Source organism: Empidonax traillii, unplaced genomic scaffold (genome assembly GCF_003031625.1).
Source record: "Empidonax traillii isolate 1590-97213 ecotype Southwest subspecies unplaced genomic scaffold, ASM303162v1 scaffold475:size860808, whole genome shotgun sequence".
Lineage (NCBI taxonomy): Eukaryota > Metazoa > Chordata > Aves > Passeriformes > Tyrannidae > Empidonax > Empidonax traillii.
Window position 1 is genome coordinate 309106 of NW_020955668.1, and position 15218 is coordinate 324323.

Sequence of the window (15218 nt, forward strand, 5' to 3'; positions counted from 1 at the left end):
TCTTAATATTAGTGGCTTCATCCAGATTTGAGTCGTGTCGGGGTTATTCAGAGGTTTTATACATAATTCCTCACATTGTACACCTCCATACTGTGACCTGCTTTTCAGGTAAAGAGTCTCTTTATGAGATTCTGACCTCTCAATAAAGTTTTCTACAAACCTAAAACTAAAAGGCCTTAAAACCCTAATCTCTGAATGAGGATCAGATAAGGATCAAGGTGAAGATTAACTGCTTTTTCCTTTTATTGGTTTGGTTTGGTTTGGTGGTGTACTGCGGGTTCCTGCCCTGTCATGCACTGCACAGGGCTTTGCCTTGGGCTGATTCAGTTCCTGTTGCATGCTAGGGGAAGCTCAGCCCTTTGGGGAAAATTCAGTGTTTCACAGGCAGGAAAAGTCAAGGCCAGATGCTGATTAGCTCAGAAAATTAGTTTTTTCAACTACCAGGGAAGATGGAGGCATGGTACCTCTGCTAAAACTGGAATGATTATTATGTTGTTCACGCTGCTATTTTTTACTCTGTGCCATGTGAAGGGTAAATCTCAGACCTGAACTGTTCTTTCCCTGCTCCTTCCATTGCAGAGCCCTATCCCAGCAGCTTCATCTAGAGCATTAGGTGACAAAACTTGAATTTTTGGATGCTAGGAGAAAACAGTACTGCATCAAACCTTGAGGGTCTTTTCAGAACATCAGGGAAGGGAGGAAAATCCCCATAGCCTAGGATGGATCAAGTGGTTCCCTGACTTTTATTCAGGTTTGTGCTAACTCACTGTCAACTCTCCAAGGAGGATTCCAGGTGTCTGGGCACAACCCCCACGTCTAGTGAGTCACTTGCTGCTGACAAGGAGAAGAAAATAATGCTCGTTCAGAGGCACCTGCCTGGAGCAAACAGTATCATTGGGGCACTGTGGTCCCCTCTGGTCCAAGCAGGTTCCAGGAGCCATGGCAGAGAGGAGATGCCTCCCTCCCGTGCTGGCACTGCAATGCGGATCAGAGCCGGGTGGGCCCCAGGTGCTGCCATTGCCAGGGCAGTCAGGGCGTGGGGTGCTCCTGCCCTGCCACGTGGCTTCCTGAACAAGCAGGGTAGGGAAGAGGGGGCATGAAAAGAGGGAGCAATCCTTTACTGTGGGTCACCTTTGCACTTAGCAAAATCACAGTCTGCTCTCCAACTTGTAACAGCCTCTGGGTACACCAAAGTGGCCGGGGATCCCTGCACAGTTAGTATGGATCCAGCAGCTGGTTCTTTTTTTTGTTTGGTTTAAAAAGGGGGATAAATGATGCTGAAGTTAATTAATTAATTTAATGCAAAGCTGCATCAGAGTATTGAGTATAAGGTCATTAGTACTGTTTAATGCTATAATTCAGTAAGCTTTAACAAAGAATGCATTTCTAGTTTTCCAGAATGACGTTCGACCGTGTGTGTCGCAGAAAGCCCCAACGCACCAAGCTCTACTTAAACCAAGTGACTCCTGCAGGACTTAATGCCCATCATAATATCCCTTTCCACTCTAAACCTTCTCCCACTGCACAGCGCTCCACCACCTCAGTCCTACCCTTAACATGCCAAAGCTCTTACAGATGACTCACAGCACTCAGAAGAGGCAGGATGCGTGAACTTTTAATTCTGTGTACAGAAGCTGCAGGCAGGGACTAATGAGTGAAATGAGATTGAGCATCAGGTGATTGCTTTCTGATTCAACAGATGCGGGGTGCTGGCAGGAGCGTGCGCCGGAAGGTCAGGTTTTATGCGGTGCATAATGGATGGGAGCCTGAGTCATCGGGCGTGGCTGGGCCGGGAGCGGGAGCGGGAGGCGAGCGCTCCCCGGGCTGCAGCAGGGACTCTTCCCAAGTGACATTGCTTCCGTGGCAAAACGGGTTCGGATGTTTTTCTTCTGTCTGCATCCCTCCTTTCTGGAATTATTTCTGATCAGCAAATATAGCCCCCCACCCACTCCCCTCCCCCTGTAAAAGAACTGAGCCCAGATAGTCACCTTAAAAGTCTGGTAAAAAATATATAGAAGACAGAAGTCTCACGAAGTGTGTTTACTGCAAAACTGAAACAGCTACTTTGCTTTCCTATCAACTGTTCTTTGACCAAAAAACAACAAAGAAGAGCTAAGCTTGAACATCTGTGTCTAACATGAGACAGTCTTGTATGTCGGATGAGTACTGAGGAAGTGTTTCATAGGAGAAGCACTGGGAGGGAAACCAAAGCAGGATGGTGTCTGAATTGAAGTGCGTGTGTTTGGCCCACTCAGGAGCTCACATTCGTGGCTTGAGATTTGCACCTGCTCTGTTCACTGCTGTGCTCCTGCACGTGTTTGTGTATCACAGGTATCGTTATTAAATCCAGCTCACGGCAATGCACATGCATCACATGCACCACTGGGAACTGCAGTTTACAGCAGTAACAAGTATAATAAAGTACAAAGATTTCATCTCTTCAGTTTCAACACAGTTCAGGAGGGTGGAGTGAAATGTTGAGAGCATATTATAGTAGAACAGTTTTGTTCTGCTCCAGGCAACAATTGCCATCACCAAAATAAATCAACAATCGAGAATAACATTCAATAATATGTAACATGCGTCAGGCAGAACAGAGCTGGGCTGGATCTGTTGTTATCAGGGCACTGCACCTGTTTTGCTTTTAGGGTTGTTAATGAGAAGGAGATGTGATTTGTAGCTGTTTTCTCCCACCACACCCATGGATGCTCCACTACCATGGAGTCAAAGACCTGCCTGGTTCTCTATTTTTGTCATTTTGATGGTTGGCCATAGAAATCCTTCTGTTGTATCAGTATGGGAAAGTTGAAGAAAGCCTGTATAGGTGCAGATAATTTACAAAATACGGTAAGGTGGGACAAGTGGAATGTTTTGGTATGTGTTTTTTTAAATTGTAACAGAGATAAATTCAATCCTTTATTTTTCCAATGTATAAAGCACCAAGTTACTGTGGGGGCTGCCCATCTACCATATGATTTAGCTTGTCTGCTGCAGTATAAAGGTAGAAGGGATATATAGCTGGTCACTTGAAGCGTGGAGGAAAATCACAGAGATTAATTATTCCTTAGGGCTATTTGTGATGCAAACTGAATGCCTTCACATCCTGTTAGCTTTTCTGCCTTGAGAACAGCGAGATAAATTACAATGTAAGTATACATATGGTGTACTTGCATAATCTGAGATAAAACCATCTGCATTCTGTGTACTGCTGTGAGCAGGCACTTACAGCCTAGGCTGAGGCACTGAAATGGGGATCTAGTTAGTAGGTGTGTAGTAGGTGGGCAGTTCTGTAAATTCAGCTTTAAGGTTCTCAAGTCTTTGAGAAAATAGAATGAGATTTTAACTGACTTTCTGCTGAAAGGCAGGAGAGAGTCACAGATGTGACTCCTTGTCTTGGGAGACTGAAGTAGGTGATATTTTACCAAGTGACTTCATACACAGTCATTTTTACAGTTAGCTTAATATTGATTTACCACTATTTAACTGTTCTTTTAATTTTGGAAATATTCCAGGGAACAATTTTTCATACTCCAGGATGATACAGTAAAGATTTTCCAGGTCTAGGCATCTCCAGATAATTTGTTATTGAAGTTCTCCAACTCTCAGCACGAAGGTACTTACTGACTTTATTGGGGAGGGAAGCTGGTCTCTTTTTCTGGCTCTACAAATGGCTTGTGTCTGAGCAGGAGGTGCCAGCAGCACTGTAGCTCCCTACTGCACTTGATAAGACCAAAAAGCCGTATGTGTCCAGAAACCTGGTTTCTTAGCCAGGTAGCACTGATGGACTGTGTTTCCTTTCGCAGGCACCAAAACCAAGGAAGGCGTGGTGCAAAGTGTGACCTCAGGTAAGAGCACAGCCCTGAGAGAGATGTGGGAATCTGTGATGGTTTGCCAGATGGGAGGTCTGTTGGCAGCACCGCTGACGTGTGACCTTCCAGATGATGAATGGAGGATGCTTGCCAGGAGCGATGGTTCAGGGTCTGGCATTTGCAGTGGACACAGATGGGAGAAAATATTTAATCATTATAGAACAGGTCAAAAAAATCTAACAAAGGTTACTTGGCAGACTGGGATGATTCACGGCAATTTAGACATTTCACAGTGTCAAGTGCATGCCCAGCATGCAGAGTTCCTGTTGGGCCAAAACTGTGGTCTTTGGGAGACTCGTGTCAGGCACAGAATCAGGGTCCTTCTAGGACCGAAACTCCAAGGCAGAGCAGCCATATGAACTGCCTTGAAGGGAGATAAATGGATCCTTTCCCTGGAGAATTTAATAATAATTACTTTTTTCTACCCAGGAGTATTAAATCAAACAGAAGTTACCCAGGCAGAGGTCATGCACAGTCAACAATGCAAAATACCTCAAACGCACTTTGTCTCTTAGTATTTGACAGTGAATTTTTCATTCTGACGGTAAATTTTTCATTCTGCAGTTGCCCACAATGACTGACAGGCTGCAGTGCTGCTCTCTGAAGAGCATTTTGAGTCAGACAAAAACCCTCACGTCCATGATGTAAATTCAGACGTGATCTCATCTAAAAAAAAAATCCAAACAAGGACTGTACAAGGGCCAATTTCTTCTTTTACCTCAGTGCATTCATGTTATTGTTCCAGGGAATTTGGCAGTCTTTTGGCAGTGTCTAGCTCACTGACTTTCTGCTTTTGTTGAAACCCCAGTTGCTGAGAAGACCAAGGAGCAGGCCAATGTGGTGGGAGAGGCTGTAGTAGCCAGCGTGAATACAGTGGCAAACAAGACTGTAGAAGGAGCAGAGACCATCGTGGCCACTACAGGAGTTGTAAAAAAGGTATGTTTGTTTCTTCGGTGGTGTGCAGGACAGAAGAGTCACCTTTGGATTACACTTGAAATACCTTCAAACATTTACAGTTGATGGTTTTACTTATTTAATGAATGGTTATCAGCATTATCTGCTTGGTATAACACTTCATATTATCCTATAATGCATAATATAGTCACAGAATCATTTAGTTTGGAAGGGACTACTTGAGATCATCTAGTCCAACCTCCTTGGGACCAGTGAGAGAGGACTGTGTCCAGCTGAGTTTTGAATATCTCCACAGGTAGAGACTCCCCGGTATCCCTGGACAACCAGTGCCAGTGTTTGACCACCCTCACAGGAAGAGAGAGAAGTGTTTTCTTCTGTTCAGGTGGACACTTTAATCAATTTGTGCCCATTGCCTCTTGTCCTATCAGTGGGCACTGCTGGCAAGAGTCTGGCCTTTCATTTTCTTACGAATGTAGAAAAGCATTTTCCCCAGGGACTTGAGCAGAACTGCAGCTGGGCTGCAGTGAGCACCTGGATGGAGTCAGAGCTCTGGGATGTGCAGGGTGGGAAGGCACTGGAGCTCAGCACTTGCCCTCGCTCCTGTGCTGTGCTGGTGGGATATGCAGGCTCGGCCCCGGCAGCTCCAGAGGCAGCAGAGGGCAGCAGCAATTCAGGCACGGCTCGGTCACAGCAGAGAGCCTGACCCTGCTGCTCTGCTTCCTGATGGTTTTGACAACATCCAAGCACTTATTGATAAAGGCCATGTGATTCAAATTGTGCACACAGATTCAGCCAAATTCAGACAAGGCATCTTCTGTCCTCCTGCCTAATTTGGCAAACTGGACTGCTTTGAGTGAGGAGATTAAGGGGCCTGTGAAGGAGCAGAACAGTTCCCTAGATGAAGGCAGTGTTGATCATTAGAGAAGATGCTTTCCCCGGGGGGTAGCAAACAGCAACTATTTGTACAGCACATGAGGTTAATACTTGGCAGCTCTTGGGTGAGCCCAGCTCTTTCCCCTGTTCAGAGAGCTGTGATCACTGCCGTTGATAGCCACATGAGCTGGATGAGTCACAACAAACCCAAACCTGGAATCAAAACAAAGCCAGGCTGGCCAAAATTGTTTTAATTGTTCAGATAGTCGGCTGATTAATTTCCTGACCTGCACGTAAACACATTGTGATGTGAAACAAAACTTCTACACAGCATATAAATCCTGGGAGAACATCCTAACAAAAGAAGGGAACAGCAGCTACCAGTGACGCCAAATGTCCTCCTGAAAGCATGTGAAAAGGGCAGATACAGGAGTTCTGCTAAGCCCTTGGGATAAGATTAATCTCTATTCCCACAGGGAATAGGAGTTAGGCTGTAGGAGCAAACAGTGATTCCTAATTCCATGGGGCAATAACACCCCCTCCAACCTTTTGGCTGACCTAGTACAGGGTGATTGACCCAGGAGAGTGAGGAATTTGCTGACAGTAGGAATCCATCCTGCAGATATTGGACTGTCTCCCCTCTGGCCAGGACTGAGCAGCAGCAATCCTGTTCCCCTTTCCTCCTAAGTGAGAGCCCTACCTCAAAGACTGACAACTACAATTTACAGCTAATTTCAGAGTTTAAACCAGTGAATGTAACTTGTTTCCACCCTTGTGAAGGCAGTCCTTCAGAAAATCAATGATTCCTTCACCCTAGTAGAGGTTCTGGTTTATGCAGACTGCAGGCAATAAGCAGAGTTTTTGGAGGGTTAAAGCATTAAGCGTTTGAACTGTCATTCTGGCATCTTCCCTTGATGTCTGACTGCTGAGAGTTAAAATGGAGATCGATCAAGAAATAAAAAATTAGGGTGTGTCACATGCCAAAGGGCAGACTAAGTGGAACCAGGAAACTGCTTTGGACACAGCACCATGGTGTCATGCCAAACAGCAGAGATGGGCAGCAGAATGAAAACAGGAGGAGAAAAACAAGACAAAGTCAAAGGAGAAAGGAATTCAGGAAAAAAATATTTGTTTCTGTGAAAGAGGGGTCATCTATTCTACTGGTTTAGCTCAGCTTAGGAGTGCAAACCTTTTATTCATGCTCACTCACCATACTTTAGCATCAAGCTAGACATGGAAGATTGAGCTCCGTGAGCACACCGAGTGCCTCCCAACTGCTAATGGTTAATTGCCTTGGAGCCAGAGCTGCTCCTGAGGGAGGGCCCTGAAAGGGTATATAAAGGGACTGTGCTGGGCTCTCAGCACCAGCTGCTTTTTCTCCTCGTCTGCTCTTCTTGTGCTGCACAGTTTGCTAATGGAGACATCCAGAGCCTGTCAAGAGCAGCACCGGGCACTATAATGCCTGTGGGAGACCCACTGAAGATACAGTAAGAGTGATAAGTTAAAGCTTTTAGATGTTTAAACAGTGAATACCTACTATTATCATCTTGCAGTCCTGGGGTCCTACACAAGCCTTTCAGCCCTTGAAGTTTGAGGGAGCTGTTAAATCCAGTTCTGAGACTTCTTTGTGTTCCATCCTGTCCTCCTCCTTTCTAATTGCACAGAGCAGTTGCTAATGCCTTAATTCGGTTTTCAGCTGCTTCCAGTGCTGTTCCCTGCTGCCTTTACAGAGGGGTTGTTCAGAGCACCAGGGATCTGTGGGAGTGCCTGGCACCGAGCAGTGCAGGAGGGTGACTCGGGTCTGGAGAGCCAAGTGGCCTAGGAGGCATGTCCCCAGCTGAGCTTTCCCAGTATTAATATCAATTACAGAGAGCTCGTTGACATTTAATCTGCCTGTTTGACAGCTGGCATGGTGGGCGGGAGAGGGGAACTCGAAGGATTCTGAGTTAAGTTTTGCTCATGACAGCAGCCATGGGTTGGTTCAGTTCTGTGGGTGTGTCACATGGTGAGCTGGGTCACGGGAAAGAATTCAGCCCTCTGTAGGATCATGGCAGGCACTGAAATGTGGACGCATTGAAATGTGGACACCCATGGGGCAGTTGGCAATCTGCTGCTCCTTGCTGTCCTTGGCGGGAGCACTCAGAGCCATGCAGAAGGAAATGAGGCGGGAGTAACCCTACGCCTATGGAGGGGTGCCAGGTACCAGATGAGAACAACCCTGGGTGGTGTTGGCATCACCTGATAGGGCTTTGGCACTGACCTGGCCACTGCTCACTGAGTGCAGGAAAGTACTGAATGATTTGGGGGAGTTTTTAAGTATTAACTAAAAAATATGTAAATTAAGAGATTATAAACTGACTGCAATATTTCTGATCCACATGGGAATGAAACCCATCAGTAATCTGTTCTGTCTGTGGCTCTGCACCCATCCCCATCCCTGGGGTGGACATTAGAGATTCCAGTGAGATAACCACCCACTACATATCCCTGTCTTAGAAGAGGATTAATTCTTCGTCTGCATGACGCAGCACAGAGCTTGCTGCAATGCAGACACCACGTGGCTGGGAACGAGGGCATGTGCGTACACACACTCACAAAATGTCCCTCAGGGAGTGGAACAATTTCCCCAGCATGATGCTTCCCTACACCCTCCACCTAGATCTTCTCCTTAGATCTTTTTGTCTCGTCAGTTTTTATGATTTACTTGTCAGCTCATGACTGTCACTTTGAATTGGGTTTGATCCTTCTTTTATTTCGCTCCATTAATTACCGGCGCAGTTGTCAGTTATGTTCATCCTCTGGGTGTGCTCTCTGGATCACGGCGTGTCCCTGGGCACCTGATCCGGTGCGCGTGAGCCGCACCCACACCGGGGCTCGTCGCTCTCGTAACAGCTGCACGTTTCGGATGTGAACACTCATGGCCTTGGTTCTGTTCACTCACACCCTGCAACGCCACCGAGGCCCAGGCACTCACACCGAAGGAATTAGAAGCAGAGACTGAGTGACCTCCCTGTTCAAGTTAGTTTGGGCAGGGCAAGTGCCACTAGGAGAGAGCAACCAAGGGCATTTGGAGAGGCCAGCGAGGGCAGAGCTGCTGAGCAGGAGGAGCAGGGAAATCAGCAGCTAAACTACCTTACAACTAAGTAGAATAAATAGTTGAAACTCTTCCCCTTGACATTCAAGCTTCTCTGTCCTTGGTTGATGCAGTGATGCATCGCAGTGGTGTCTGTCCACATCTCATGGAGCAGGGGAGACTGCAAAAGGAGTGTGGAACAGGCTATTCTACCTACAGGCACTTTTTCTGTCCTTCCTTCTCGGTTCTCATTAATGCATCCAGGCATACATCTTCCCTTGAAAAATAGCTGAGTTAATGGCACTGGTGAACCCTAAAGTCTACAAGACCTTGTGTCTGCCTCATGGCTCAAGGCTGTGCCTCAGCAATCCTGTAGGATACATGGTTAAATGTGCATTATTTCTATAAGCAGTCCCAGGAAAGTGTCAGAGAGTCTGGCTGTGTGAGCTGGATGAAAACAAAGCCACCCCAAGAGTCCGTCTGGATTTGCAGGGTAAGACAGGACTCCCGTGTGCCCGTCTGTCTGTCTGTCCTCTTGGTGGGTCCACTCTAGTCACGGGTTGATCTCTTGGAGCTGTCAGCATCACTCCAAGCACATTCAGCCTGAAACCTGCACAGCACAGCCTGTCCATAGGACCTGTCAGGTTGCCTGAGGGTTTACGAGGGAGTGGTGTGGGGAGACTGCCAAGAACCACTGTGTTTGCTCCAACGCCCAAGGTCAGGAGCACCACAGGAGGCTGAACCTCTCTGCCTTATGCAATTGATCTCCCATTGAGGGCTGGTAAATTTGTAGCAGATGGGGCTGCCAGCAAACCTCTCTGGCTTTACAGCATAATAATAATAATAATAATAATAATAATAATAATAATAATAATAATAATAATAATAATAATAATAATGAAATCTTGCTCGTCACTGAATTTTTTTGAGAATTCAATGAGTCATATTCCAGCATCCAATATTGGAGGTTATATAAGGAAAATAATAGTAATAGCGTTGTTTTTGTCCAAATTTTTGGGAACAGCAAAAAAGACCCACTGGCTTATAGCATAATATAGATAAAAATGTAAATTCCATTTCACATATGGACTTGGAACATACAACTCAATTGCTACGCTGAAAAAGGGAATTTCATAGAACCTGGGGAAAAAAAGAAATCTGAGAAATGAAATTATAATTAATTATTTTTCACTATTTCTGGGTTTTCAAATCAGTTTAAAAAAATATTAAAATATCTGAACTCAGGAGCCTGTAGTATAGTCTATTTAAGCTCTCTTAACATTACACAGGAATATTTTTATAAATACCATATCCTAATTTGTTGAGTTTTTCATTAGTGACAGCTGAACATGTACTTATGTTTCATAACCTTAATGAAATATTGTTTTTTATATATATAAATCTTCTATAGTGTATACATTTTATATAGGAATATATTTTTATATTCTTATAATATTTTAAAAATTGTGTGATATTCCTGTAAGAAATTCTAAGGTCTTGTGTTTCATTTAACTATTATAACCTTAACTATAAATACTCCCTTAACTATAAGTCCTTAATTTTTCTCTCTTCACTAGCAAAAAAAAGATTCAACTTCTCCCCCAAAAATAGAAGAAAACAGCCCATAGCAAACTGATTTTTTTTTTTTCATTTAAAATATTTATTCTAAGGCCTGGCATAACTTTTGAGGAGACGAAATCTTCTTTCCCTTTAAGAGCAGGTGGATGGACCATTACTAATTGCTTCATGGTTTCAACATGCCTTTCCCTCAGAAAATCTTATCCCTTTTGATGAGCAGATGAGCAGTGAAAGGGATGGTAAAACTCTTGGTGTCCCCCAGAGAAGCTGGATTTTCACCCTTGCTCTCTTGCCCAGCGCTGTGCTGTGGGTCAGTGTTATTGCTGGAGCTCGTTCCTGGGGATCTCTGGCTCTTTGTCCAAAGTGAAGACCCTTCCATCGCATGGTCCTCCTCTGTTTCCCTGAGCAGTCCCTGCAATCCCCAGCCAGCTACCACCCAGCTGAAGAATGCAGTCCTTCCTCATCTGGGGATCGCTATTCTGGGCAGGGTGGGAAGCGCGTGAGAAAAAGGCTGTGAGGTGACATCCCTAACACGGCCTGACACCTCTTCATCCTGCAATTGTGCTGGTTCCTCCACCAAAGTTTAGAAATACTATCCAGAAGCATGCTTGTTTCCCTTTCTAAAAATAGACAGTTGATTTTTATCCTTCTGGAGCAGAGTCTTGGCAAGGAGAGCACGATTTAAGGGGTATAACAAGCAGCACACAATAGCTGAACGAGGATTCTTCAGCCCATCCGTTGCTCTTGGATGCAGTGTCCTGAGGGTGGTGCTGAGAAAGGTATCCCCTTCCCATGACTCTTTCCACATCTACCACAGCTGAGCTCCCTGCCCACAGGAACAGTGAGTGGTCATACCCTGTAGAAAGACGGAGTGCACTGCACTTTTCCTTGTGTTCCTGTGAGCTGTTCTCCCGTTTCCCCAGCGCAGCTCACCACCTTAGGCAGTCGCCTTTGATTGGCCTTCATGATTTCACACCGCAGCTGGTAACTCCACCTGCAGAACACCTACGAGACACCTGCTGTTGCAGCTGCTGTCAGTGGGTTGCTCTGCAGATTTCTTTCCTTTCCACCTCACAGTCAAAAAACCTACTTGTAAAGCTTCAGAATACCATTTGAGGCTATTTCCCTGCTTTGGCCTAACGTGTGCTGTTGAGTTATAAGGCGTAGTCCTTTTTATACAGGCTGTATCCTGAGGCTGGATGAGCCTGCATATTCAGAGTACTGAGCTCTTTGCTGACTGCAGGGGAGTTGCATCTCTGAAAGGCTGTGCTGAGTGGCTCCATCGGAGCAGTGGCCTCTCCACAACAGCCACAGTCCCTGCTGTGCTGGGAGAGCCTGGCTTCCATCATGTGCACAGTTTGATGTCATTAACTTACCTGGGCTTACTTAAAACATCTCAGGCCAACAATGCAGTGCAAATTAAGGGCACAGCCCTTAGGAAAGGGTAATCTCACTGTGCTTCTCATCTGGAGACAGCCCAGTGCATGGTGCTCTCCATAAACAAACTAATTAACTCTAGTCTCAGCAGGGAGATGAAGGGAATGTCTGCAGCTGTGACAGACATCAGTACTGCAGCTCATATTTTGGCTGTTTTCTGGTTTTGGTGGATTGATCTCATGGTAACTTGCATGGAGAGCAGGAAGCCCATAGATAGGACAAGTGGGTTGCAGTGCTTCCATCTTCCTGCCACAAATGGACCTGACATCCAATTTCCAGCTTAAATTTTCATGGGCTCTACCTTATATCTATGTAACTCTGTCTATTTTTCCCTTTTTATTTCATATCACATCTTCTTCCATAATTCACTCCCAAAAGCAGCAGGAGTGCTCTCCTAATGATGAGAACAGTTGTGACTGAACTGGAAAATAAGGACACGTGTCAAAATTAAGAGTGGAGTTCCCCAGACACACAGAGCATGACGTTCTGTTTACTGGAGGTTTGGCAGGGGCATTTGATTTGTACTGCATCAACAGCAGCACCAGGGAAGGGGGTAGCCCTGTGCTTCAAAATGTTAAAATTCAAATGATAAATCTGCCCTGCATGCAAAACTGACTTTCCCTTTATGTAATATATGCAAAAATGCCTATGTAAATACTTGGACTCAAACACAAATCCCTTGATAATGACACTTTATCTGAAGCATGACATTAACACCACCACAGTACTGCTGTATCTTAAGTTAGTTTTGGTCTATGCAATAAGTGCTATGGGTAAGTAAGATAATGTGGGGAAAGGTTTGGCGAAGTCTTACTGTAGGTAAATTTATTTGTTCCGCCCAAGTTTCTTCGCACAGAAAGAGTCAAAACTCCGGTCTCAGTGACAGAAAAAGAACTGATTTTCTGTATGAAAAAGACCCTAAACCAGGTGGTAGGAGAATGAATTGCTTTTTCATAGATATCTGCTCCAACAAGCTGCACAACAAAAGTGGATCCCAATCAATATTAAAGCCAGTGTTTTATTTGGGTGCGTAACGCTCAGTTACTGTCGCGCAGTCTGCTTGAAGGGCCTGTCTAAGATTAGGGCGATGACTCTGCATGTGGCAGCAAGGACAAACATCTTGCTTGTGACTTGGCAGGAGGACCTGGCAGCGCCACAGCCTCCGGAGCAGCCCCGGGTGGCCGGAGAGGGGGCCCCGGCGCCGGGCACAGGCGGTGCAGAGGTAAGGGGGGTGCCAGGGCCCTGCCTGCCCACGGGGTCTCGGGGCCACACACGGGCTCTTTCTGGGGTACTGCTTCCCCCCACCAGAGAATACCCCTTTGCATCCTGTGGTTATGGATCTGCCGTGTCAGGTTCCCATCAGTATTCCCACCTTGCTGAGTTATTTGATGAAAATCTGAGCTCATCAGTTCTCGCTTTTGCCACTTCCTTTTTTTTTGGGGGGGGGGGACCAACAATTTTCTATGAGTGACAGACTGAACAGAGTGTAAACTGCTGCTTGATTTGAGTTGATTTTTTGGATGCACATATAATAGTTAGTGCTTTCGTTTGGTTTTGTCATGACATGAAAGAGCTTTTTCCTGGTTGCAGCTGTGATTTAGAAGAGCTTTAGATAAAAAGTTAGATTTTTCTGTAGATTTTTCTACATTTAAATAAGTTCTTTTAAGTTTTGATCTGTTCTGCCTGCAATGTCCTTTTGAAGCCCTGGGTCAAATGTCGGTCTTTGGGCCACTTTCAGCTCTTGAACAAGCATAACTTATTGTCCATCAAGGATGCTTCAAAGGGGCAAATGCTTCTCGCATGGTATTTCCTTTATGATTTCAGTCCTAAGGCCTTTGTCTGCCCACTCCACAAGTACTGCATGCACCCAAACCCCACGTTTTTCAGCTTTTCCAAAGCTCAGACTATTTTTTGTGGTCTCAGCTTCCACCTACCGCTCTCTGCCAGCCATCACCCCTGCTGCCAGTCCCCGAAAAGAGCCCCTCTGATCTGACTGACTCTTTGGCTGCACCAGTGCTCATGTCAGGCTGCAGGAGCAGACCCAGCAGCAGAAAGCAGGACACTCCTGCTGGTGGCAGCCCGGCCCCACATTAGCTCGACTTCCACCATCTGTGAGCTCACACCCTCATTTTCCCTGAAGGTCTGAGTTACAGTGGGAGTGTGTCTGGTTTCCAGAATGAATGGATATTTCATTTATTTTCTGCATCATGTATGGTCCTTATTGTTTTGTAGCTGTTTATAATTTTTTTGTGTGGTGACTATTGGCATTGATTTTTCTCCTAATTTTATTTATATATGTTTTCCACTGGAAATGTTTTACTGTTTTCCTCCCTGTCTTCTCTCACAGGGTGAAACTGAAGGCGATCCATCAAGTTAGGGAGTCCCAGCTCAAAAGAGACCATTCCAAGAGCATATGTGGAAATATTAGCTGACACTACAACAGGAAAATCCCACTGTCCATAGACTAACTACATTCAGCTTTGTAGTCCTTCACTTGCCTCAAAAACAGTTGTACAATATACGTAAACCAGACTCCTCTGTAAGTAAAGTGCAGGTGTGTACCGGGGTGTGTCCTTCCCCACCTTCCTCCTGCCTTCCCAACCCACTTGCTTTGCATCTTTTGGTTGGGCTCACTGGTCTGTGTCTCTCGTCCATCAGCACTGGCACTTGGGATCTCTAGGTATTGTGGAAATATTTTTTTTTTTAACTAATAAAAAAGTGTTTGAACACGTTTTTTGTTTTGTCGGTTTTATTTGCACGTTTTAGATGGGGACACTTCTGAACAGGTGCACTCTTCCTGTAAAAGTGCAGTGTCAAGATACAAGGATCTCAAAACTGTAAGGGCCTTAAAAAGATGGAGGACTGTGAAAAATTGTGTTTCTGAAGTCAATACTGTAGGTAGGCCAACTTCCAGTCTTTCAGGGCCGAAAAACAGATATTTCACTATTTAAATACTTGTGTTTAAAGTGGGGGAGGGGGAGAATATTGGGCAAGTGGAGGCTTTTTAAAGGAATGTGAAAGTGATATTGAGCTCAATTTATTTTGTTTACTACAGAGCTTGAAAACTCTGTCCTGACATCTGGATGCAACAAACTGCTAGAAGGTGATTACAGAATGTGATGGTACCAGCCAACCTGTGAGATCAGAGCTGCATTACTGCTGGCAGGGGCAGGGAGGCTGTGAAATGCATGAGTGTGAGAGCAGCTGCCAAAGGAGAATTTACTGGTGCACCACAAACACAGGGCTGGTATTGTTTACAACAGTCTGCAGGTTAAGCTACGGAGTGAGAGCAGCAGAGACCTTCCACATGACAGATGAAGAGAACAGGAAAATGTTGCTACAAAGCTCATTGCTGTAAATCATGAGGATGAGTTTAAAGCACGTCAGTAGGTATGGGTCTCAAAGTGGGCTCTTTTATTTACCTGCAGATAGAATACCCACGGATCCAGGGGAAGCCAGTGTAAACTGTTGGG

General features: G+C 45.3%; 1 protein-coding gene across 1 annotated transcript in view; it reads left to right on the forward strand.

Annotated features, from left to right (window-relative positions):
- Positions 1-14475, forward strand: part of SNCG (synuclein gamma) — a 16654-nt gene extending 2179 nt beyond the window's left edge. Inside the window, exons 2-5 of the mRNA XM_027895963.1 lie at positions 3804-3845; positions 4678-4805; positions 12884-12967; positions 14093-14475. Coding sequence (XP_027751764.1) covers positions 3804-3845; positions 4678-4805; positions 12884-12967; positions 14093-14122 — 284 coding nt within the window. The 3' untranslated portion in view covers positions 14123-14475. The remainder of the gene's footprint in view (positions 1-3803; positions 3846-4677; positions 4806-12883; positions 12968-14092) is intronic.
- Positions 14476-15218: the final 743 nt, after the last annotated feature.